Here is a 24,681-nt window from a genome sequence, read left to right on the forward strand (position 1 = left end):
ATTTCACAAGCAATGTGGTTAGATAGATTGTTCAAAAGAAACCATTTTCTTTGAAGGGAGTTTTACATTCTGTTTTAAGCATGATGAAAAGTGAAAACCATAAGCTTTTATTCTTTATATGTTGCTATTTTATTAAATGTGGGCAGCTATTCATGGCTAGGATGGGGTGACTCATTTTTCGCAACATGAGACAATCATAAAGGTAAAATGGAAGAAACAAATTATTTTAGACTCATATATACATGGTTCTGATCCTCCACGCAATCACCGTTGAAATGAAAATTTAATTCATATAAAAGTCAGTGATATGGAAGGACCAAAAAAGAAGAGTGTCATTGTAGACAACAAAAGGAAGAAGAAAAATTTGTTGTGTAATCTTGTTCAGTAACCCTTTCCACACCTCTTATGTTACTCAAGTAGTAAGATCTCATCCAATTTTGCAGTATGCATCAATCAATATACTATGAGCCATACTGATTATATCAATGACTGCAGTTCTTCCTCTTGTCGCAACTCGTTGAGCCGCCTCTTAGCATAGATTGTGAAAAATATTGTTGTAGCTACAGCTATGCAGAAGCCAACAACATTGAAGGCAATTTGTGGAGCAGATAATCCATGTGTTTTGTGTGAGACATTAGCCAATGCCCGTATCAGAATTCCGCTGTAGAGTTAGACAGTTATAGCTAGTAATGTATTTATAAAAACTATTGAAACAAACCAACATTGAAAATGGCTTACAACATAAGCATATGAGTTTAAAAACATTGTAAAACAAGATAGGGAAAGAGAGATCCTACGTGTAAATCGAAGCAATTACTTCTGGTAACATTCCTGCCAAAGATCCACACAAGTAAGGACCATATTGAACATTTGTTGCAGTAGCACAATAGTTATAGATCATGTAAGGGAATGGAGAAACCCTGATTAAAGCAACTGCTCTAAACTGGTGAAACCAATTTCCTCCACCAGCTGATCTTAAAACAGAAGCTTCTTTTGGATATTGGTCTAACCATTCCTATAAACAATCACAATTTATTTTTCCTGATTAGAACAAATTATATATATAAACATGTAAAAAAAAAAAAAATACCAACTTAGATTAAAGATAAGACATATACTTCAATTTTATGATGGAACATTTTGCTAGTGAAAAAAGGAAGTGATACTCCCACAGATGCTGCAGACATTACTAGGAAGAAACCAAAAAAATAACCAAATGTCATTCCAGCAACCCACATTGATGGTGAGGATGGTAAAAATATGGTAGGAAATAGTGCTATAGAAGCAAACACATAAATAGCTAACTCCGATGTGGTGAATGTGTCTCTCTGCCAAATTATTACTGGAATAAACACCTGAAAAATAAAAGCTATGTTAATTATCATTGAGATAGGTAATTATGCATTGTATTTTATGAAAATTGAAAGAAAAAAATTGTTACAATGAAATAGTAAATATTGACATTGCATTGATGATTATGATCATGAACATCAGCACAGCACAGCACAGCAAATTTTTCAAAGGGATGGTAAGGGAATACAATAGATAAACCTACATTATTATATATTGGTTTGGATTTTTTAGAAAATGCATAGAAAGAGATAATGAAGAAGAAATTTGGAGAATTCAAAACATTACATGCAGATGCAAATGTGTAGATGGTATTTTTTATACGCAAGCAAAATCATGGCATTTCAATATTCTATATACAAGAGGAAAAATATACCTTTTGAATGAAAAATGGTCCAACCCAATTGATAACAACAAAACCCAAAATGCTAAGGCATATGATAGACACCCCCAATTTAACCCAATACAGCAAAGGTGACGGCGGTGAAGGTGAAGGAGAAGGGAGGGTGGCCTCCGGTTCAGAATCATGGAGGGGCATCCTCAAATTTATGTCGTCGTCGTCGTCGTCGCCACTGTCGTCGTTGACGTTGTAATTATTATGGGTTATTGGGTGTATTTCTCTTATGTGACCGTGGTCGATGACATTGTTATCTTCCTCCACAGACGTCATAAAAAGTCTCCAAAAAGATTGCATGGTATGGTACATTGAAGGTTAAATAGAAATTGTTGATGACAGTTGGTGAGACCAAAAAAATAACAACCGCTAAGACCCGCCAAAGGAAAAAATGATTTTAATTCATAGAGATAGAGATGGAGATGCCAATAATACTAAAAACTACGAATAGTATCAAATTTGTTGACTAATATTTTAATAATTAATTTAAAAGTTATCTCATTTTTTAGATTAGATCAAAATATTTGTTACACTAGTACAAAAATCACTTTTTAACTCAGGGATATTAAATAGGATGCTATCAACATGATTTAAAAGCTCAAACCGGTGATAAGGCTTTAACAAATAAATTTTTTAAATTGGTCCACCTGACTTAAAAAAGGTTTTTAATAAATTAAAAGCTGTTACTAAACTCTACGGTATCTTCCATCTCATAACGCGAAGATCCCTTCTCTTCATTGTTGGTAAACCTTCACTGTCGTCGCAGCTACGCTGAGCCTTGCCGCGACCACCACCTACAACCTCCTTGCTTCAACCTTCTCTGGTTTTTCTATTCTCATCTCCACGCAATTTGTAGATGTCAGATCTAGGGTTTGCGATTCGAACGTAGAAGAATCGTTATCTCGCAGATCTACACAAAGTTTTCAACATTAGTGAGTAAATTTTCTCTTCCTCTTCTTATTTGATTTCATGAATTTGATTAGGATTTCCTTCTAGTGATTCTAGCGTTCTGTAACCTCTGTTGTGGATTTTGAGATTTGGCAACATGCAATTCATGGCTTCAGAAAGAGAATATCAATAAGTTCATATTATAGACTCTGGTTTACATTCATTTATTTGGTTTGTTGCTGGTTGAACACAAATTGTTTGATAAATTTTGATTTATTGCTCGTTGAACACAAACTGTTTGATAAATGTTCTTGTAAGTGATTATTTGTTGATAAATCTATTTAGTGTTATTTTATATGAATTGGGTAAGGGTATGACTTCAAGATGGCATTTACCTCATGAGTTTGTCGCAAAGTTACAATGTGTTTGTCATGTTTGGTAAATTTGAGAAACTTTTCATTCATGTTGATTTTCTTGATTTTTCCTCACGGAAGTTGCTGGTATAATGCTCAATCTATGAATTATCCTTTCTTATATGCACTAGAGATTTTTAGTAATGGTTCTGTTTTTATCTATGATTGTTTCATTTCATATCTTGTAGGCATTTCTTGTTATGTTTTTATGGAATAGTTGGCAAAAGTCATTTATAGAAAGAAACAAAAGTCACGAGTCCATGACTCATAGTATAAGTGAATCCACTTACAGGCACATTGTTCATTCTTTAAAGTCATTATACTTTTTTGTCTTCATCGCCATGATACTGAATTAGCTTATACCTTAATGTAAGAACCGCTGAAAACCCTTGTATGCTAAATGAGTGTTTTGGGAGTTGATAGATTGCTTTCATATGTAAATTTGGTTGACAGTATTGTGAGGTAAGAACTAGTTTTCTGCTGTTAGGCTGAGTCTGTTTATGTTCTGTGGTTTTGCGGTGGCTGTCCTGTTTCAGCCCTGGTACTTTTCACATGCTTTTATGCTGCTGCTATGGGGATTCGTATCACTGATTTTTTACTTCAGCTGCAGTTTTCTTTGGAGCTTGGTGTGAGCTTCCAGTGACTGCGATTCATTTGTTTTGTTTCAAGCTGGGTATGGAGTTTTTGATTGTGTCCTTTCTCTTGTTTCGTTGCTCCCTGTTGTTGTTTTGCTAATTAGTTTTGGCATGGATTATAAATGGCATATGGCATATTACTTCAAAAAGGTAAGATATTCTAACTCAATTCTTTTATCTGCATATTTTATCACTCTTGGTTACAAATTAACTTGTTTTCTCTCTTCCACTTTCCTTGAAACATCCATCTTTAATGCCACAATCTAGCACCGTCTATGACTGGCCAAACTCATTTAAATTACCTTCAGGGTGAGTTTCCTCTCAATTTCATTGCATTTTATTGCTTCCAAATTTTTATTCCCAAACCATAACTCCTTTTGAACACAAATTTTGATGTTTCAGATACTCTACTTTTCTGGTTCTTACATGAACAAGTTTCAACCTTTGAATGATCCATAAGTAAACAAAACGCTGCAATTCCTTGGAGGGGCAGACCTTAGTCTCTCTTATGATAGGAAAAGTTGTGTACTGCCAATACTTTACGGGCATTTTTAATCTCATACCAGAATGAGGCTATGGTTCATTTTGACCCGAAAATTGTACATGCACCTCCAACAACCTGTTAAAGGTATTTTGTTTATCTTCTGTTTCAATGAGTTACTCAATTAGCATTACTTATTGCATGTATTTAATAATTATTGTTACTGCATTGCTAATAATGGAGACTATAATGAAAATTTAAGTATTTGCTAGGTGTTAATTTTACTTCAATGTGATATGACTTTTTTTAGCAGTAGTGGCTGACTAGTGTGTGAGAATGGCGACAAATGATTTGAATTTATAAATTAGAAGCATCAATTGTTCTACTTATGCTTATACCATGTTTCTTAAATGTGTGCAGGGCATCGATACATATACTCCTCTCCTAGTCTCAATAAACATGAAAGGTATTCAAATTTATGTATTTTTTATATTGTAAAAGCATATCATTGTTGATCTTGTCCCTATCATTGGATTTCATTTGAAGTTTGAGCCTAATATGCAGTATCATCTATATCTTAAAATATGTTTTGTTGATTACTTATGTTCATGTTAGATTGCTTTCTCTTCATAACAATTAACATGCTCATTTTTTTTGGTAGATTACGTGCTCATTTATTTAATCTAGATCATATGAAAGGGGTGATGTTAAATGCCAACATGTTTAGTAGTCATGCCCCATTCTTTCATATACCGCTGAATTTATAAAATGAAAATATAAGTAGAGTCTAAAACATATTTTCTTAACTGTACAGGTTCAAGTAATGTTTACTGCAGTTGATTCAGTTCATGCTTTGGGCCATAGTGAGGTTATTGGCAAGGAGGAAAAATAGAAAGCCGTTGATAAGACTTTGCAAATTCTAGGTTCTAAAGCTAGTGAATTGCTTTCTTCTAGTAAGCTTGTCCATGTCATGTTAATAGCTTACATGACGAGACATTGCGGTCCAGAATTATTTTGTAATTTGACATGTACTAGTAAGCACACATTAAGTTTTAGTTAATTAATATTGTTGTTTTTTACCTTCATTGATCATATAATATTTCATATTAGTGGTTATGTTCATGAATTTTTTTATTATTATATTATATTCAGTACCATAGTGTATAAAAAAAATTGAAATATAGAGATTTTAAATGGGGTGAACCGATTTAAATTCAAAGATTTTTTACCCTTGTTAACCTTTTTTAAATGGTATCAACCGATTTAAATTAAAGGATTTTAAATGGGGTGAACCGATTTAAATGAAACGATTTTAAATCGGGTAAAGGGTGGAGACTTAAAATCATAGACAGTTTTTTAAATCGGCCACCTATAAGTCGGATCATGAACGATTTAAAAAGTCATTTTCACCTGATTTAAAAAGTGTTTTCTGCACTAGTGTTATTTGAGTGTGACATTTAGAATTCAATCCAAAAGATCTTTTTTTTTTTTTTAACAAACAAAAATGGTGTATATATAAACAACTGCAATTATCCCCACACAAGGCGTGCTAAAAAGGTAACCACTCAAGATTATTTACAGGGACAAGGTGCTAGTCATAGCAAAGCACCACCGAAAAATACAAACAGACAAAAATTACAGGTGGACGCCCATTCAATAGAGTGGTTGCTTCCACCGGTCATGATAGCTATACATAAAAGTTGTATGTTTTAACTTTAACCATAAAAAAGATGTCAGTTTAACCTTTTCGATTAGGGTAGAATGTGTCGAAGCCATGTTATTGAACACACGGTCATTCATTTCCTTCCAAAGAACTCATACAGAGGTAAACCAAATAATCCTAAAAAACATATGTGTAGATCTATGCAAACCAGACATTTTAATAAATTGTGTGAAATGTTTAAAGATGCCGCCATGTGAAATTGAAGAAATACCCAACCAAAGCCAAACCTGAGATCAAAGTGATCCGAAGACGTCCCATCCAAAAATAAATGATTTGTCGTCTCTTGACTCCCACATCCAGACACACAAGCCGCGTCTTCATCAGAAAGGATCCTCCGTCGAACCCAAAAGATCTCATATTTAAACTAAAACAACAAAGGGTCCCAAACTTAATCAATGTCCAAAATATATTTGTAATACTAATGTAGACAACATAGGTTTTTCAAAGGATAAAAATAATTGATAGGTTAATTAAATGTACTAAACAAAAAACTTAAAATAAAATAAATGTATTATATATATTGTAAAATAATATATATTTTTAAATTAATTAATAAATAAATTTTTTTTTTAAATATTTTTTTTATCATTTACAATTATAATAACTAAATCTTATTCATCAAAAGTGTAGGCAAATCAAATTTTAGTTTTTGTATTACTCATAATAGTGTCCTTCGAAAAAATTTACTCATTGAATATTAATTATTTTTTACGATAAAATATAAAAAAAATTATTATGATCCTTATAAACAACGAAATGATATTTTTTTATGAATTGATAATATATATTTTCTAAAATAGTAAAGTAGATAAATAGCTATTTATTTCATAAAATTGATAGTTATTTTATTGATTTAAGAAGCAAGTGTATTGACATACCTTAATTTATAGTGTAATATAGAAGCTCTCACAAAATAAACATATTAAATTCACTAGAAAATGTGTAAATATTATAATTAGGAAAAATTACACTTTTAGTCCCTCAACTTAATTTCAGGTAACAGTTTGGTCCTTTATCTTTTTTATTCATTTCAATTTGATCCTTTTTGTCCATTTTCATATGAATTTTTAAGTTTAAAATTCATGATTTTATTTTCTTATGGTCTTTCAATCTTCAAATCTATGATCCTCGTCTATGTTTGCATAAGAATATTAGATTTGAAGCTTGAAAATGTATATAAAAATGGACAAAAAGGACCAAATTGAAATGAAAAAAAGATAAATGACCAAACTGTTACTTAAAATTAAGTTAAGGGACTAAAAGTGTAATTTTGCCTTATAATTATAATACAAGGAAATCCCCCATTAATTTATTTATTTTTAAATAAAAATACTAAAAACTAATAATAGTATAAAATTTATGAGTAATATTTTTATAATTAATTTTACTTTAAGTATCTCATTTTGTATATTAATTCAAGATATTTTTTATTTGTACTGGTTTCTTGTATTTTTGAGTACTTTGGAGTTATGGGAAAAGAATAAAAAATTGTAGAAGAACAAAAATAAAAGAAGTGTACGAAGTGTCAGTGGTACTACTACTGTACTAGGATAATAAAAAGGAGTTTTAAAAGGAAGTCCGGTGCCGTTTGGGTTTGATTTCTGGAGAGAAGAGAATGTTTGTTGAAATAAAAAACATGAACTCAATTTCTTCTTCTTCTTCTTCTTCTTATTCATCATCAACCAAAGTGATGAATAAGCCACTTTCCCAATCATCACTTTTCAGTCTCCGATACTACAACTGCAACTGCAACTGCAACAACATCTCTTCATCTTCAATTCCTTTTCATTCAAACTTCCCACCTAATAATAGTATGCACTTTCTTCTCTCATTGTTTTTTTTTTTTTTTTTACAAATAGTACATGATTGTTTGTTTGTTATTCTGTGCTTTTTTCAGTTCGGTTGGCGGTGGTTTCGAGCTCCAGACTTCCTCTGAAATGTGCTTCTTCATCCACTAACTTCTCCGATCCCACACCGAATCACTCTTCTCACCCCACCAAGGTACGACTACGTATCACTCAACTAACACCGACATGATTATTGATTGAATCAAGTTCAAAGTAATTCTTTTATTTCGTGGGAAAAAGCTAGAAAACTATTTATTAGTAATTTAGTACGGCATAACTTCCTAATCCCTCTTGTCCCATATATAAGTTAAATTTGGATCAATAAAATTCTCATGTACTTGGTCTAAATTTTTAACTAGATACATCAATTTTGTTTGATCCAACTTTCTCTTATATATCTAAGGGGGAGAAACTATCTTGAATGTATGCAATAAAATTCACAATTGTGTGTCAGTGTAAATTACTAGTATAAGTAAAGGGGCAGCACTTACTAATTTTAATGATATTATTCGTAAAATACTTTTAAATTAATTTAGATTTTACTTTTTAATTACTTCTTTTATTAGTATGAATTATTGCCTGTTTGGATTGACTTATTTAAACTTATCTACTGATTTAAGCACTTATGAAAACAGCTTATGACATCTTCATAAGCTCTTTTTAGTTTATTTTCATAAAGTTCTCAAAGATAGCTTATGAAAACTGCTTATACAAAATAATTTAACTTCAAATTATTTTGTTGTAAAAATAGCTTATACATAAGCTGCAAATTACACTGTTTATCCAAGAAGAGCCTTAACAAGATTTATTTTTTATTGCCTATATTTGAAATTAGAGAGAGTAAATACTTATGTCTTCAGGTAAGGTCAAACAAACTCTTTAAAATGGTCATGCAGACTTCTTTTCTATGGTCAAGTTTGTTTGTTTTTGAAAATTATGCTATGTACAAAATCTACAACCAAGTAACGCAGGACATGATCGTTTTTGGTTGTTTCATTTCTTTCCTCAGCCGGTGAAGCAAAGTTTTCTATCTATATTAGACATCCTGAAGAACTCAAATTCACTTTTGCCTCCTGCTATCGTTTCCAGTACACTGCTAGCTCTAATCTTCCCACCTTCTTTAACGTGGTTTACTACAAGGTCTGTGTATTTTCTAGATGAATTGGTTGATGAAAATATATATATATATATATATTTCTTTTTTTACAATTCTTTGCATTTTAGAGAAATTGATCTGGTCAAGTGATTTTCAGCAATGAGGAATAATCACTGGCTCTTATCTAGTCATCTAGAATGTTTTGTTCTATCTCCTTAAAATGCAAATGCAAAATGAAATGTAATTGTGCAAACTACTGATATTTGAAACACAAAGTGCAATCAAAACTATAACTTATTATTTTTAAATGATCTCAGCCATGAATTTATAATTACTATGTGATATACTGGCAGATACTTTGCACCTGCATTAGGGTTTTTGATGTTCGCAGTTGGGGTCAATTCAAGTGAAAAGGACTTCATTGAGGCATTTAATAGGCCGGCAGAAATTGCCACCGGTTATTTTGGCCAGTTTGTTGTGAAGCCTCTTCTTGGATATCTGTTTTATATTATTGCAGTAACTGTTTTTGGTCTACCAACAGGAATAGGTGAGAAATGAGAATGGTCTATCTCATATAATAGACAAAATTATGTCTGCGGCCCTTTAAGTTTGACCATTTTTCTGGATTAGTTCTTTAAGTTTCTAACCGACTGAAGGCATAAATTTGACTAAATAATATTATAAAGAGAGCTAGTTGGATATACTTTCTAATTTTTTTTGAGGTGAAATGAATCAGGTGCAGGGATGGTATTGGTGGCTTGTGTTAGTGGAGCTCAGCTCTCAAATTATGCTACTTTTCTAACTGACCCAGAAATGGCACCGTTAAGCATAGTAATGACATCACTGTCAACTGCTTCTGCTGTTTTTGTCACACCACTCTTATTACTGTTGCTCATTGGGAAGAGACTGCCTATAGATGTAAAAGGAATGGTGTTTAGCATCACACAGATTGTGGTGGTACCTATCGCTGTTGGCCTGCTTCTAAATCGGTAGAACTATTGTTTCAAATTTCAATATATTTTTTCATTATTATTGTTTCCTTTAAGGGTGTTGTCTTCTTACATGATCTATTTTTTTTTTTTACAGCTTCTTTCCTCCTATTTGCAATGCTATTCGACCATTTTTGCCTCCACTCTCTGTGTTGACGGCAGCTATCTGTGCTGGAGCACCACTTGCTCTTAATGTTGAGTGTATTAAATCTCCCCTTGGAATTTCTATTTTGTTGCTTGTTGTTGCCTTTCATTTGTCAGCTTTTATAGCTGGCTATATGCTAAGTGGATCTGTCTTCCGCGATTCTCCTGATGTAAAGCCACTACAACGAACAATTTCCTTTGAGACAGGTACAAGTTTTCTCCATTTTCATCCATCAAACAAATGCCTGCCATATGTTATTTAAGTAACTTTTCTCCAACTACAGGAATGCAAAGTAGCCTCCTTGCCCTGGCTCTTGCTAATAAGTTCTTTGAAGATCCAGTTGTGGGTATGCCTCCTGCAATTTCGGTAAATTCTCAATTCTGATTAGACTCCAATAACAATTATATACCCTGGGAGCATAAGCGTTCTTGATGCGTCTGCATCGTCTCTTTCACATGTACTTACAACTAAATGTATATGTGTCTGCATGAATAATATACAATTTTTCACTTGTTTTAAAGAGATGGTGAATGATATATATGATTTTAAACTCCTCATTGCAAACTCACGGCATTGGGTTTATTACCTCGTTGTGTAATAAAATGCGAAGTTATTTAAATAAAGCATCTATATACTGTTGTCTGTTGTGAACACAGTTTATTGTTGCATGACTAGTCTACATAGAGACGAAGTATAGCACTGAATCAAAATAATGATATATTGAAATATAAGTGGCTAATTTCTTTTGCAGACTGCAATTATGTCTTTGATGGGATTTGGTCTTGTTTTGATATGGAACAAAAGTGGAAAGCATGAGACAAAACAGAGCACCTGAAAGGTATGGATTTAGATGTGTGTATTATTATGCACATTGGGTCCATCTTGTATCTTAGCACTGCTGAATCTATCCCAAGGAGGAACCAACTACAGGAAGAAGTTTGATATCATACTATTTAAAATTATTTGCATCACACCACTTCTTCTAACCCAGTTTTTGTAAGGGTCGTGTAGAACCAGTGGTGTGAAATAATTGATACTTGTCTATTATTTATATTTAAGTGTCTTTCAAATTTTAGAAACTTCAAGCAAGTTGGTGATTAACAAAATCCCACTTCACCAATAGGATATAGCCCATACAAGACACGGGCTGCTTAAAGAAACAATGTATTCCTTAAATTATTATGGATAGAAATTCAATTACTTTTCGAATAACTGTTGTCATTGGTAAATGTTACATACTTTTTGTTATTTAAACTTTTTGTCAATATTTTAGCTATTTGTCTAAGACTCGGTTACTATTTTAAGAGTTGTGTTATTTGTACAATTAAAATTGGATAATTAATGCAACACCTTATAATATTGTGATGAACATGCAAATCGAAAATAGTAAAAAATAGCAAATAAGTTGTTGGTGGTACAAAATACATTCTAATAATAAGAATTACCTCATATATATACACGAGATAAATAAAGCATTATTTAGTATTTTAATCTCAAGCAATATTTTTATTTTATTTTTTATCTCTGCAGAATATAAATATTCATTACAGTTTTTATATTTTATTCAGATATGGATTGAAGAGCACTGCTTGATGGTATATCCTACACAATAATGAGAAGATTGCAATGATTTAAATTAAGTTTGTTGCCATGTAGCAGTACTCACTAGCTAGTTTATCACAAACAATAAATTATTCAATACCAGTGTAGACCATATCTGACAAATCATTAAAAAAAGACGACATTATATATATATATATCATGCAACAACAAGAAACAATATATCCTTCAAACATGAAATTCAGAATCTGAGTCCTTATTTTTTTTTTTTTATGAACGTGAAAACAATTTTATTCTTAGAACTTGTCTTTCATTGAAAAGGATCCATCGAAATCAATTAACATAATAACCTATGTTGATCAAGGGACCCAATAAATAATCCATATCCACCAACTCTGTCGTGTCTCTTTTTTACTATTGCATAATGTCGTCGATTTCATATCATTGTCGTTATTTACTCTAATTGAATAAGTGTCCATTAACATTATTAATCATGTTTTATTCTTTGAAACTAACAAACAAAAGAACAATAATTGGTAAACAGTGTTTTCAGTGGAATTTATAATCCCAGTTAATGCAATGCAGTTCCTCACTCTGGTCAGGTGGAATATAAACTCTGCTACAAAACAAAACATGTATTCAATTTCATGCAGAGTGAATCAGTTGCATAACGTTAGTTGCTCGCATCTTTCACTCTTTCATGTTCGAAGACCTCCAATCTATGTACCATGCTCGACCAACCTTTCTTCTATATTCTCAATTCCTTCGGGTTCACACTTCCTAAGAAGTAACTCAATCTCTCATTGTGTATACACCCATTTCTTTTCTTCCACGTTTTCTATATACAAAGAATAATCAATTATTTTAGCCTCGTTGTTTTTGTTGTTGGCTTCACAGAGTACAGGAGCTCCAAGTTTCTTCTCAAATGCGCGTCGCTAAACTCTTCAGGTTCCCTGACACCTGATCCAATCCCACAGGTACTTTCCTATCATTTCTTGCTCCACAGCCATGGACAAATATGTGAACTATGAAGCATGGGACATGTCTCTAGCTGGTGTTTTTTTTCTTTCTGGATGATGACAACACGCTTTGGTCCTTTGGATGCTAACTCATTCAACACACGGGTCAGAGATGATCAACCGGGTGGCAGTGTCTTCAGGAAATATTTAGACTTGTTGCTTGGTTCGCCTTAAACAAGATTAACTCCAGCTTGTCAGAGAGCATGAATGTCAAATTCATAAGAAAAAAGTATTAGTTAAGAAATTAAAAGTGAATTGTTATATTTAGAAATAAAAAATTTAAGCTATCAATATTTTAAATTTTAGTTCTATTTGATTTCTTTAAGACACTTATAAAAGCTTAACTAGTGTGATAGACTATCCTGTCTGCTGCAGTACTTGCTACATGTAGTCCTTGGCACATAGAGTGATTAGTGTGCATGTGATTTCTAAAATGTAAAATGATGGATTATCTTAGCAAAAATATGTTGTATATATTAATATTAGAATTTAGAAGATTTTAATGTTTAATTTTTTTTTCTTTCACTTTTTCATTTAAGACTTAAAGCATGAAGGAGGTTTTTTTTCTTCCTAATATAATCTAGTTTTAGTTTTTGAAAATTTTGCACTCAACGGAAAACAAAGTTAACGCAGGGCATCTTTCATTTTTGGTTATTTTGTTTCTATCATCAGATAATGAATCAAAAACCAATGTCTATTTTGGAGATTCTAAAGCAAGCAAATTCAATTCTACCTTATGTAGTCCTTGCTAGCACACTGGTAGCACTAGTCTTCCCACCTTCTTTTACGTGGTTTACCAGCAGGTCTGTCGATTTTTTTGACGAATTTGTTGATAAAAAAGTTGTTAATATTAACATTAATTCCATTTTTTAGCACTTGAATAGGATATGTATATGATTTACTTGCAGATACTATGCTCCTGCACTAGGATATTTGATGTTTGCAGTTGGAGTTAATTCAAGTGAAAAGGACTTCCTTGAGGCATTTAACAGGCCAGCAGAACTTGTCACTGCTTATGTTGGTCAGTTTGTGGTGAAGCCTCTTCTTGGATATCTTCTTTGCATAATATCAGTAAATTTATTTGGTCTACCATCAGCGATAGGTGAGGATGGTCCCTTTTTTCTTTGGATAGTAACATGTTAGTAAGGCAGCTATTATGTTAGTTTTCAGGATTTGAACCCTGAACTTCTTTCTTAAAACTCCTTTGGCATCCCTCAGGCGCAGGAATTGTATTGCTGGCTTGTGTTAGTGGAGCACAACTCTCAAGTTACGCTACTTTTCTATCAGATCCACAAATGGCACCATTAAGCATAGTTATGACATCGTTATCCACTATTTCTGCGGTTTTTGTCACGCCACTCTTATTATTGTTTTTTATCGGGAAGAGACTTCCTATTGATGTAAAAGGAATGGTGTTTAGTATTACTCAAATTGTGCTTGTTCCTATTACATTTGGTCTACTTTTAAATCGGTAAAACTACATTTCTCAAATAAATTTGTTAACATAAGTGTTCTCTTAAAAGATGGTATCTCATAGAAGAATTAATTTGTTTTTTTTGCAGATTCTACCCTAATATTTGTAATGCTATTCGGCCGTTTTTGCCTCCACTATCAGTATTGGTTGCAGCTCTCTCTGCAGGAGCACCACTCGCTCTTAACATCAAATCCGTTAAATCCCCCTTTGGGTTTTCTATCCTTTTGCTTGCTGTTGCTTTTCATTTGTCATCTTTCGTTTCTGGTTATATTCTTAGTGGATTCATCTTCCGTGACTCACCTGATGTGAAGCCACTGCAGAGAACAATTTCCTTTGAGACAGGTACAACTTTAATTTCTCCATTGTTCATCCATCAGATGTTTGTAGTAGCATATGTAACTTTGTTAAATAAATTCATTTGTCCAACTGCAGGAATGCAAAGTAGTCTCCTTGCCTTGGCTCTAGCAAATAAATTCTTTGAAGATCCCGTTGTCGGTATGCCTTCTGCAATTTCTGTAAGTTTCAATCTCTATGTAGACTCCTATTATGGCCATGTTTGTTTCTGTTACTGTGTACATTAGTGTCTGTGATTTTTGTTTTGTTACAAGTGTCTGCATGAATGGTATAGGTTTTTATCAATCAATCAGAAAATAGAAAAATGATTTATAACCAACGGAGAATGGTCTAGTTGGTAAGGATTTGACTCTTATCCATGTTTACAAGGAAGTGGGATCGAGATCTTGCTGTAGCCTTCCGATATGAGGATTACATTAAAGGGTAATATGCAATTACCACTTTAAGCGTTTTTTGAGCCTAGGGATTCTCCCTGATCCTGAAAGTGAGCCTCCGCCTCTGGCCTCCGGGATCAACTCAGCTCAATTTTCTTCATATAAAAATGAATAAGAAGAATGATTTAAACATGATCACTAATCACAGAATAGCCGTAGCAATATAGTCATAGATGATTGCTTCGTTATGTTAGAAATCTTTTGAGCATCTTGCATGACTAGTTAGTCTAAGTAGACCTGTTTAACAGATTTATTTATTTTTTGTAACATAATTTGCTTGCAGTCTCCGCTTATGTCTTTGATGGGATTTTCTCTTGTTCTGATTTGGTCGAAAATAAAGAGCAAGAAAAAACATGGCAGCTGAAGAAACTGGTTCATCTTATGTAGTATCACATTGTACTTGGAGAACTCATAGTTAGACCAAAGGAGTTAGTGTACTAACTGATGAGTGGAATAAATTTAGCTAAAAATTCCAATCCAACCACTTAGCATAATTAAAAATATCATTATTCTGAGCTTTCTAAAGGACCAAAAATATATTATAGTGAATTTCTTTTCTCAGCTCAGCACTTCTCAGATGTCCCTCTGGTTTAACAGGATTTTAGAATCCATCTGGACGTGTAAAAATGTTGCAAAACCCTCCCTATTTTACACGCGGAATTTTAAAATCCCGACAAATCATGAGTCAATGAGATGTGTATAGGATAGAAAAAGAAACCGTCTAAATTGTAAGCAGAAAACCATGAGACCCAACCCAATGGAATGAAGCTGTAACCAATCCCTGTCATTCATGTTAGCCTGCTGATTGAAATGAAAATTGAGCTTGTTCCAAATGCTAGATGCCTTCTTCGATTATTTATTCCTTCAAAGTAAATTTTATGTAGCTTTTTATTTTTATATAAATCATACGCATGTGATTTTTTAAAGTGTAAATAATACGCATGTTAAAATGTATGTTCTCCCTTCAAAAAAAAAAAAAATATGTTCTCCCTCTCTTTCCGTAATTTGGACCAAATTACTTCTATTTTAACAATTAACAATTAAATGTATTTTTAAGGTTTTAGATTTGATTCCCTTTTGTGTTAATTTCGATAGACAAATTTAAATGGAGTCTTGCAAGTGGGCGTTGATATTAGTCTCATTAGATTAGTCGGAAAACAATTACAAATATTTTACCTTCTTTTTTTACTTAAATGAAATTATACTCATTAAGCATTTATTTAATAAATTCTTTTAAGAAATTAATCAAATATTTATTCGTAAATTCTTTTAAATTAATTATTTTAGAAATATACTTGAATTTTAATATAAGGATTAAATATAAATCAATTAAAAACGACCACTTTAAAATGAGTAGAAATCAACTTTTTACCATGTTATGGATGTTAAGTTTCTATCATTATTTAACTGTAATTAATATTCAAAATAGCTTAAGTTCAAACCATAACTATTTGTTTAAAGGGTGTATATCTCTTACTATTTAAATTATTTTATTGTTGGTAGAGATCATATTAATTTTTCAAAATAAAATAAAGAGTTCCATTTACATATAAAAGTCTCACAAAAAGAAACTTGATAAATAAGTTAAGACACATTGAAGGAATTTTAAGCATGAGATTTTTTGGGTTAGAGTAACTAATGACCTATTAACATTTGTCTATAGAAGATATTTGCCTCAAGTTACAAACTCAGTAATTTATTTAATAATATAATTCACTTCAATCAATTTATAATTTTCATTTTTCAATCCTAAATAAATCTCAGGTAAATTAAGCCACAGTATTTTTAGAGGGGCATTTGCCCCCACAGTTGCAGCATTAGATTAAACAACATGTCGATGGAAGATTGATTGAGTTATCTGAAAAAAAGAAGAGGACAAGAAGGAAGTAGCAAAAACAGTACTTCAAACATGGCTGCTGCTGCTACGTTGTACTTGGCAAAACCATGTTGTTCTACTCCCAAAATCTCATTTCCTTCAAATTCAAGAGTTGTCAATAACAGTAGGTGTCGATTTGGAACATTAAAACCGAAAGCGGGTCTCTCCCATTTCCTCAACATTGTAGAAACCACTTCCTCGTATATCCAACTTCCACTTCAACTTGAACTTCAAGAACCATCCAATGCACTGTCTTTACCCACTTGGGCTGTTCATGTCTCCAGCGTCGTTGAATGGTATTAACTTCACTTTTATCTTATCCCTTCTATCTACTATTTTAATCTTCATTTTTGTGTTTTTTTATTGAAAAATAAAAAAGGATTATTGCTATGGCTTTGGTGTGGCAATATGGAGAGAAATCTGGGTATGAAGCTTGGAAGGGTCTTTCTTGGGGGATGGTAAGTCTTTTAATTTTAATTCTTTAAAAAAAAATTATTATTATTATTTTGACACAAAATAAGATAACAAATTGAGTGATTAACGTAGTTGAGGTAGTTCAAATTGTTTGTTGTTGCTTGAAAACATACATGTTGGAGAAGTCCCACATTTCTTATAATTTTTAAGGAAGAAGGAGACCAAGACTATTTATATAACACTTTAGACTAGTATCTGACTTTTTTCTTTTCTCTTGCGCTCTTTTCTTAGAGTGTTGTGAGATGTAGTTAGGTATTTTCTTTGGACGGTGTGGGTGTACTAGGGCCGATGGGTGTTTGAGAGGATGTGTTGTAAAAATTTGTGTGGTTGTCATTCGACAAGGGTCGTGTTTTTTTCTTCGGTTTTGGAATTTCCATATGTTTTTGTGTTGTGATTCTGTTCCTTTACATGTTTAATTGGATGGTTAATGAATATAACAAGTTGCTGCAACTCATTAATCATAAATCAAACACAATTTTGAATGTCATTAACTACAATTTTTTGGTGTATATTTGAACATAAAGCGTAGTTAACGAATATCATGTATATTTGAACACAATTTGAATGATTAATTGATATCATCTATATTTGAACACTTGAAAATCATGATTAATAACATTTAGGGACGATTAATGAGTTGTGATAGATTGTTATATTCATTTTCTTTTTTAAAAGATTGTTATATTCATTAATCACCACTGAATGTAACCACATATTTTGAATGTGTTAATCATCCATATTGTTGTCGAAATTTGCTTGAAAATGTGTACAAAAATGTCATTTTTGTATTATTATCATCTCTTTGTTCCATTGCTATGCTTCTCTATGCATGTCTTTTACTTCATATCTCATATTTCCATTTGTAATTGCAAATGTAGTTTGCATAACTCTTAACCCTATGTTATCTAATTGTTGTAGGTACCTCTACTTGGTGGAGCATTTTGTGCATGCACATGGCATTTCTTTTATAACTCTGACTCCCTTGAGGTAAGAAAGCCTTTTTTTCTCTATACAGAACATCTATTACTTTACTACTACTAGAATTGTTGATTGACGACACCATTCATATTTAAATCTGAAATGGATCTTATTGTATAATTTAATTTGTCACAAAACACCATGAATGGCTACAGAAGCTTTTGTGCCTGAATGATTTTCTCTCAACATTGTTGAATTTGGACAAAGTGAGGGCTTAGGTAGAGGTTGCATTTGGGGGACATTTAAATTGGTTTATTTGAGTTTACCTACTAGTATAAGCACTTGTGAATTGTGAAACTGTTTGATAGAACTTATGAAAATTGTTTATGACATGTTCAAAAACTGTTTTTTATTTACTTCCATAACTTAAGCTCTCCATGATAAACACTTATATGATGCTGCTCCAGTCCTTCATATACCGTCTAAACCGAATGCCAAATGGGGACCTTCCCCAAAAGAAACCAAAGCATATCAAGAAATCTGGTCTATTAGGAATAGGATTGGTGTAGCCTCTGATCAAAATCTCATTACACCAATTCCATTAAAAAGAGATTATTTATATACATTATCATGATAGGCAGCTTGGTGGATTTTGGTTGGTTGATTCCACATTATATTCAGAATTTTGCACAAAGCAAAGCCGAACGCTGGGCTTTGGTTACCATCTCATTTGCCTGAGTTGTGTGAGGCGGTTGGAGTTGAAATTATTGGTGACAAGCAAAATAATCAATCTCTTGCTGTCAACAATTGTCGCCATGGCCTTGGCCGGTCGGTTTCTCCTTTTTATTTTTTATGCTATCATTATTGCCAAAATCAATATTATACCTAAGGTCGGGAATGAGTAAATGAACGTAAAAGGCAGGATTGTAGGCTGTAGCACAGACCGTAAGATCCTTCATGAAATTAAAAATGTTACTTAAGCTCACAGTTCATACACATGCATAGAAAATAACATTGATTAGAAAATTAACCTCTAAATCACATTCACAGGGTCACATACAAGTCATGATACATCACATATCATAAGTTTTTGAGAACACCGCCTTTAAATCACAAAAATAAATAGTCCAGCATTTCAACTTTAGAGTTTAGATCTCTAGAATCTTGCCTAGGTAATCTTTCAAGTCATAATCCAATAGTCATCATCTTGCATATTATCTTCATCTTTTCATTATCCATGAAATTTCCACCTTGGTTTCACCTTACACGCATCATCACCGCAGTTAGAAACCTCCAAATCATCTGCAAGTACTTTTTCAACTTGAAAAGAGTTGTCTTCACTCAGAGAATCCAAATACAAATATATATTTCAATCTTTCTCAACTAAGTCACAGACTAATCATCACCTAACGAAATATCATTCACAATATACTAATTTGCTTTTGCAACTTGCTTCTTTTTGGCCAATTAGCCACCACAAATACAACATCATTCTTATTTTGTTTTAAACAGTTTCTTTTCTTGGTGTGACATAGAAAATTATACAACAATTCAGACATTGTAGGTACCAAGTAATTTGAGGAATTGAATACAATTTATTTTATTAATTTGGTTTCTTACCATCTCTAACCATTCTCAAAATCTAATGTAAAACATACTTCGGAAACAACAAACTTCTGCAGGTTTGGATGCAGGTCATTGCCATAAGATTCTGACAACTGTGCTAAAGTTTTGGTTTTTCTAGTGTAGAATTTTCACTTTGCAATATAAACTTTTTCTGATCTATTTTCAAAATCTACAATTTGATCATCAATCTTATTTATCTTTTCCACATCTCTCACCATCCTTTTTAGACAATCTAGTTCACATTTTATTCATAGTCAACTTTGAAATTATGACTATAACATAAAATATGGCTAAGTTGACAAGTTTGCGGTGTTTAAAGGCCTGTGTAGACGGTTATCCCTCCTTTCATCAACCATGTCCTATAGAGGTATGTAACTAGAGAATGGGACAAAAATCAGTTCTAAAACTAAGACTGTAAGTTATTAGAAATTGGAAAACAATAATTTACCTCTGTCTAAGACCATTGAAGGAAAAGTAATAATTAAAGACGAAGTGGCAGAATCCCCTTTCTATCTGAATGTAGACTTAAATTTTCTCATTTATTTAGAAACAAAATTGGCATTGGTATACCAATGTACTAGGCAGAGCCTTGCTATGCCTAACCAATCCCAAGCCCGGATGAAAGAGAGGGTTGTGTTAGGCCTCAACAGCCAACATAAAACTTTGTCGAATCACTATGACATGAACCAAATACGATTATGGCGCAATTTGATCCATGTATCCAACCCAACTTAGTGGGAAAAGGCCTGATTGTTGTTGTATACCAATGTCTGCTACTGTTATGTGTGTGTGTGAAAAAATCTGTTTTTTGGATTACTGAGTTTTTCTGCAAGATTCATTCTTATAAATTTCATAACGTCTTCTATGGCTCAACGCAGATATGTTGTTTTGCAATTTTTCTTGTTGCTTAAGAACAATGGATAATGATCTGTCCGTACATATTGTACTAAAAATCTGATTGAATGTGAAATAGGGGTTGTACATATGAAATTAATGGCTCATTGTAATGAGATGCAGGTATTGGTAGCTCTTCAAGCGGCACTAACTGTTATAGGTAATTTCACAATGTGTATAGCTGCATACCGGATATACAAATCATCCCGCGAAAGCTCTGAGAACATTTGAAGTGTTTGATTACAAGTATCTCGAAGTAGCATTTACGCTCGAATGGAAGTCCTAATCTTCTACTGATTTACCATATTATTCTAAGTGACAAAGATGGAATCTATAAGATACTGATACACTTTTGACTTTCCCTGTATTATTTTGTCGATGTCAATAGAATACTTTGATAAGAATGCTTAAACCTTTTTTTTTCCATTTATTTTACATTTCTAATAATGCTATTTCTATTCTTTTTTATTATTTTTATTCTTCTCTCTCTTAATCCAAAAATGGAAAGTGTAAGAGCAACATCACTGTTTAGTTAAAATGTCGTTGTATGATATTATGAGAAAATAACACTACATATCATATGTAAATCGTAAAGATCAATGCTATATTACATAAATATGTTGTGTGCTAGAATGTTCGGACTATCAGAATTTTAAATCATGAACCATTTAAATTGACATGATTTTTTTTTACAATCATTTAAATTGACATGATATTAATTGGTGAAGTGAATGTACACAAAATATATTGTAAAGTGGATGAATTACGCTTTCTCTGTTTATTAGCGTCCTTTGCACACCACCAGGGGCGGAGCCACACACAAGGTTGTGTGGGCTCCTGCCTGCACAAAATTTTCATATTTTTTTTACTACCATTGCTAGATTTTACCTAAGCAAAAACGATGGTAGATGTGAATGATTTTTTTTTGTTTGTTAAGGAAAATATATGTGAACGATGACTTTTCATTCATTTGAAATATGAGTACTGTTTCTCTGTATCTCTGTATGCGGTGATTTAATCTCCTATGAAGATGCATGGCTAAAATTGTTCAAAAAAAGTTTGGTGGGTTAAAGTTACACAATTGTGGGATAAATAATGCAATAAATTCTAGTTATTTATGTACACAGAGATCTTTTTATTGTCCCCGTGAGCTTAACTTACTTGTTAAGGGATAATGCATAATTTATGCAGGGGCCGGGGTTCGAATTCCGGACAACCCATTTATTCATCTTTAAGGTGAATTTCTATAGTCGCTAGACTACTTGACAAAAAAAATGTTTTTATTGAGATTGAAAATGAAATATCATTCATTATTTTTAAAATATGATAAATCGTAGAGAACAATTATATTGTATATTAATGCTTTCAAAAATGAAATGTAATATATAGGTAAAATTACACAATTTGTCTCATAATTTAATTTCAGGCAACACTTTCATCTTTTATCTTTTTTTGTTCCAATTTAGTCCTTTATGTTATAAAATGATAATATCTTATTATTTTTTATGTGATTTTTTCAATGGAATTTGATTTTTTAAGTTTGTATGATGAAGAGTTGAGTTCGATGATTTTTTTTGAAGTTTTTGATAAAAAATGATTAACTATCTTGACATTTTATAACATATAAGACTAAGTCGAGACAAAAAAAATAAAGGACAAAAGTGTTACTTAAAATTAAGTTAAGGGATAAATTTTGTAATTTTGCTTAATATTTATTTAATACTACGAATTATATCATATGTTGTGTCCCCACTTTTCAACATTTTTGGCTCCGCTACTGCACACCACATTGTCGTATGTAGTTCAGAAGACACGACTCAGTGAATCTGAAGTTGCTACATGACATAGATTGTGGAATCGTAACCTGCCCTTGTTGATTTCCATGCATCACCAATATACATTAAAAGGCACACTGAGTGAAAATCCAATGGATCAAACCATATCTAACTCTCGTCCAGGATCATAAGAGACTTAAACATCACACTTTTACCCGTTTCCTCCATTCCTAGTCGATATGGGACATAATCACTCACACTTGATTACCCAACATTTTTTGAGTTGGATCATGAGGGGAGCGAGGGGGACTGTCCACATCGAGGCTACAACAACCACACAACCAAGAGAGACACCACACTCATACCCAAAACCTCAAGGCAATGGGTTTATGGGTCTTCTTACTTATAAGGTGTTCAACCTTTACTATTTTATCCGATGTGGGACATATACTCACACTTGCACACACAACAACACTCCCCCTCAAGTGTGAGTCCATCACTTTTTCGTGCTCCCCCTTAAGCGGAAGCTCTTACTTGCTTGTATCGCCGTTGCTGCTTTCTGCGCAAACGGACCGACTGCCTCGGTCGTACCCTTCATCGAAGGGGACCAGAGTTGGATCATGAGGGGAGTGAGGGGGACCGTCCACATCGAGGCTAGAACAACCACACAAGCAAGAGAGACAACACACTCTTACCAAAACCTTAAGGCAATTGGTTTATGGGTCCTCTTACTTATAAGGTGTTCAACCTTTACTATTTTATCCGATGTGGAACATATACTCACACTTCCACACAACAAGATAATTGGTACCAGTGATTGTGATGCTCTTGTAAACCAGTGAGTGTAGTTTGAGGTTGTTCCTTCATGTGACATACCCAATAGCAAGGATGAAACATCTGTTGAAGTTGTGTGCAATGGATGAACAAAAAGAAAGGTTTGTTTGCAGCACCCACATATTGCACAAGGTTTTTTTTGTTATATTGGTGTCATTGAAATATATAATCATGGTTAGTTTGATTTATTATAACTTGAAAGCAACAAACATTTATATTTTTTGTTTTAATCAAAATCAAAATTTCATAGAAAAAAAACCGTTATTAATTTTCAAACGTTAGCACAATAAAAAGAGCGGAAAGACGACACGTGAGTACCCGTCTTTTCGCTAGTATATAAAAAGATAAGACGCACGATCATTTTCTAAAAAAAAAAAAAAAACAAAAAATTAGGAAGGAAATTTGCAAAAACTTTTTTGACTTCAAAAAGTTGCCTAAAAGACTTGGGAACTTTTATAAATAAGATATAATGCTCTTTAAGTGATTATTTTTTAAAAGTTATAACAATCGGCCCCATATAGCCTTTTAGTTAATGATTAGAATGTTCTCGTGAGCTTAGTTGGTTGGTAAGTATTAGAACTGTCAAAATGGGTCGGGTCGTACGGATGGCCCGAAAGCCCAAATTGCAGCCCGAATTGTTTCAGGGCTTTTTAGCCCGGCCCAAAAAAGCCCGGAGCTCGTTAGGGCTAGCCTGGTCGGGCTGCGGGCAGCCCGCAATAAAATAGAAGTGCGTTATTTTTGGACCTGGACTGGACATCCCAATTAGGGATCCGACCCAAATAATCACACTCGCACAGCCTAAAGCTCAATTGATATATTCAGTTTTGCAGGGTTTTGATTTTTCAAGAATTGATTTGATTATTCTGTGTTCATTGTGTTATTGAGATTTAGATTTTGATAATCAAATTAATTTTGGAATGGAAATTAAGTTACATAATTTCGTAATTTGTTATAGACTAACATGTTTCGAGTGAAAGAGAATCAATGAAGTTCGTATGATTTTGACATGATTGTGTTGTTGAAAGTCTAGGCTTATCAAATATGTAAGATGCTTATGGTCAAGAATAAGATGTATTCTGACTACCAGTCTACTAGATTAAGTTATACATGAAACAAAGTTAGGCTGCATCACTCTCCTAGTTTTTTTAATGCTTGTTTACATGTAGTTATTATACGGTAACATATAGTTTATTATACAAATAGTCAGATACTATGCTTCCATCATGAAAAATTGGAATGTGATAAATTCCCAATTCTCAGCGACACTTTGAAATTTCAAAAGGTGCTGTTCAGTTCTCAAAGAATGAAAAAAGAAAAGATATGTGCGGGCTAGCCCGGGAGCCCGTATAGGGTCGGACTCGGGCTCTATTTTTTCAAACCCGTATTTCACCCGGGTTTTTTAGTCCGGCCCTATAAAGTTCGAAGCCCGTCCGGGCCAGCCTGTTTAGGGTTGGGCTGTCCGTTTTGACAGTTACAATACAT

The 24,681-nt window shown here is 32.9% G+C and overlaps 3 protein-coding genes and 1 long non-coding RNA gene across 12 annotated transcripts; 3 read left to right on the top strand and 1 right to left on the bottom strand.

Moving 5' to 3' along the window:
- Window positions 1-199: 199 nt before the first annotated feature.
- LOC11436268 (TVP38/TMEM64 family membrane protein slr0305) lies at window positions 200-2,112 on the bottom strand. The gene is made up of 4 exons (XM_003611157.4): window positions 1,727-2,112; window positions 1,119-1,355; window positions 798-1,015; window positions 200-661 (listed from the first exon to the last, which is right to left on the bottom strand). Exons 1-4 carry the CDS (start codon window positions 2,054-2,056, stop codon window positions 478-480), a joined length of 969 nt encoding a protein of 322 aa, XP_003611205.2. The 5' UTR covers window positions 2,057-2,112; the 3' UTR covers window positions 200-477.
- Window positions 2,113-2,401: 289 nt separating this feature from the next.
- On the top strand, window positions 2,402-5,274 carry LOC11438992 (uncharacterized). Of its 5 annotated transcripts, none has more exons than XR_003012057.2 (5): window positions 2,402-2,676; window positions 3,650-3,989; window positions 4,083-4,308; window positions 4,582-4,627; window positions 4,976-5,274. It is a non-coding gene; the product is annotated as an uncharacterized lncRNA (long non-coding RNA). The 5 variants fall into 5 exon arrangements; XR_003012058.2 differs by having other exon boundaries at window positions 3,656-3,989; XR_005646448.1 differs by lacking the exon at window positions 2,402-2,676 and having other exon boundaries at window positions 2,684-3,830; window positions 3,948-3,989.
- Window positions 5,275-7,395: 2,121 nt separating this feature from the next.
- LOC11438993 (probable sodium/metabolite cotransporter BASS6, chloroplastic) lies at window positions 7,396-11,761 on the top strand. 4 transcript variants are annotated; one of them, XM_013597964.3, is made up of 9 exons: window positions 7,396-7,695; window positions 7,782-7,885; window positions 8,741-8,871; window positions 9,181-9,374; window positions 9,564-9,816; window positions 9,914-10,167; window positions 10,245-10,327; window positions 10,713-10,799; window positions 11,530-11,761. In XM_013597964.3, exons 1-8 carry the CDS (start codon window positions 7,500-7,502, stop codon window positions 10,794-10,796), a joined length of 1,299 nt encoding a protein of 432 aa, XP_013453418.1. In that variant the 5' UTR covers window positions 7,396-7,499; the 3' UTR covers window positions 10,797-10,799; window positions 11,530-11,761. The 4 variants fall into 4 exon arrangements, with proteins under 4 accessions (XP_013453418.1, XP_003611207.2, XP_039690219.1 ...); XM_003611159.3 differs by lacking the exon at window positions 11,530-11,761 and having other exon boundaries at window positions 10,713-11,173; XM_039834285.1 differs by lacking the exons at window positions 7,396-7,695; window positions 11,530-11,761 and having other exon boundaries at window positions 8,703-8,871; window positions 10,713-11,173.
- A 123-nt stretch (window positions 11,762-11,884) lies between these two features.
- LOC11438994 (probable sodium/metabolite cotransporter BASS5, chloroplastic) lies at window positions 11,885-21,054 on the top strand. 2 transcript variants are annotated; one of them, XM_039834288.1, is made up of 11 exons: window positions 12,086-12,308; window positions 12,419-12,498; window positions 13,213-13,343; window positions 13,449-13,642; window positions 13,759-14,011; window positions 14,103-14,356; window positions 14,447-14,529; window positions 15,086-15,129; window positions 17,058-17,136; window positions 18,071-18,139; window positions 20,714-21,054. In XM_039834288.1, the coding sequence occupies exons 1-11, from the start codon at window positions 12,101-12,103 to the stop codon at window positions 20,819-20,821; spliced, it is 1,503 nt and encodes a 500-aa protein (XP_039690222.1). In that variant the 5' UTR covers window positions 12,086-12,100; the 3' UTR covers window positions 20,822-21,054. The 2 variants fall into 2 exon arrangements, with proteins under 2 accessions (XP_039690221.1, XP_039690222.1); XM_039834287.1 differs by lacking the exons at window positions 17,058-17,136; window positions 18,071-18,139; window positions 20,714-21,054 and having other exon boundaries at window positions 11,885-12,308; window positions 14,447-14,509; window positions 15,086-15,701.
- Window positions 21,055-24,681: the final 3,627 nt, after the last annotated feature.

Source organism: Medicago truncatula, chromosome 5 (assembly GCF_003473485.1).
Source record: "Medicago truncatula cultivar Jemalong A17 chromosome 5, MtrunA17r5.0-ANR, whole genome shotgun sequence".
NCBI lineage: Eukaryota > Viridiplantae > Streptophyta > Magnoliopsida > Fabales > Fabaceae > Medicago > Medicago truncatula.

What these genes read in the sequence shown, in the direction of transcription:
- LOC11438993 (XM_013597964.3), top strand. Translation starts at nt 7,500, where the DNA reads ATGTTTGTTGAAATAAAAAACATGAACTCAATTTCTTCTTCTTCTTCT. An exon ending in TTAACGTGGTTTACTACAAG is followed by an intron (nt 8,872 to 9,180) that starts GTCTGTGTATTT and finishes ATATACTGGCAG; the next exon opens with ATACTTTGCACCTGCATTAG. An exon ending in GTTGGCCTGCTTCTAAATCG is followed by an intron (nt 9,817 to 9,913) that starts GTAGAACTATTG and finishes TTTTTTTTACAG; the next exon opens with CTTCTTTCCTCCTATTTGCA.
- LOC11438994 (XM_039834288.1), top strand. Translation starts at nt 12,101, where the DNA reads ATGCAGTTCCTCACTCTGGTCAGGTGGAATATAAACTCTGCTACAAAA. An exon ending in GTATGCCTTCTGCAATTTCT is followed by an intron (nt 14,530 to 15,085) that starts GTAAGTTTCAAT and finishes ATTTGCTTGCAG; the next exon opens with TCTCCGCTTATGTCTTTGAT. An exon ending in TTTTCTCTTGTTCTGATTTG is followed by an intron (nt 15,130 to 17,057) that starts GTCGAAAATAAA and finishes AAAATAAAAAAG; the next exon opens with GATTATTGCTATGGCTTTGG.
- LOC11436268 (XM_003611157.4), bottom strand. Translation starts at nt 2,056, where the DNA reads ATGTACCATACCATGCAATCTTTTTGGAGACTTTTTATGACGTCTGTG. An exon ending in GACCATTTTTCATTCAAAAG is followed by an intron (nt 1,356 to 1,726) that starts GTATATTTTTCC and finishes TTTATTTTTCAG; the next exon opens with GTGTTTATTCCAGTAATAAT. An exon ending in TGTTCCATCATAAAATTGAA is followed by an intron (nt 1,016 to 1,118) that starts GTATATGTCTTA and finishes GATTGTTTATAG; the next exon opens with GAATGGTTAGACCAATATCC.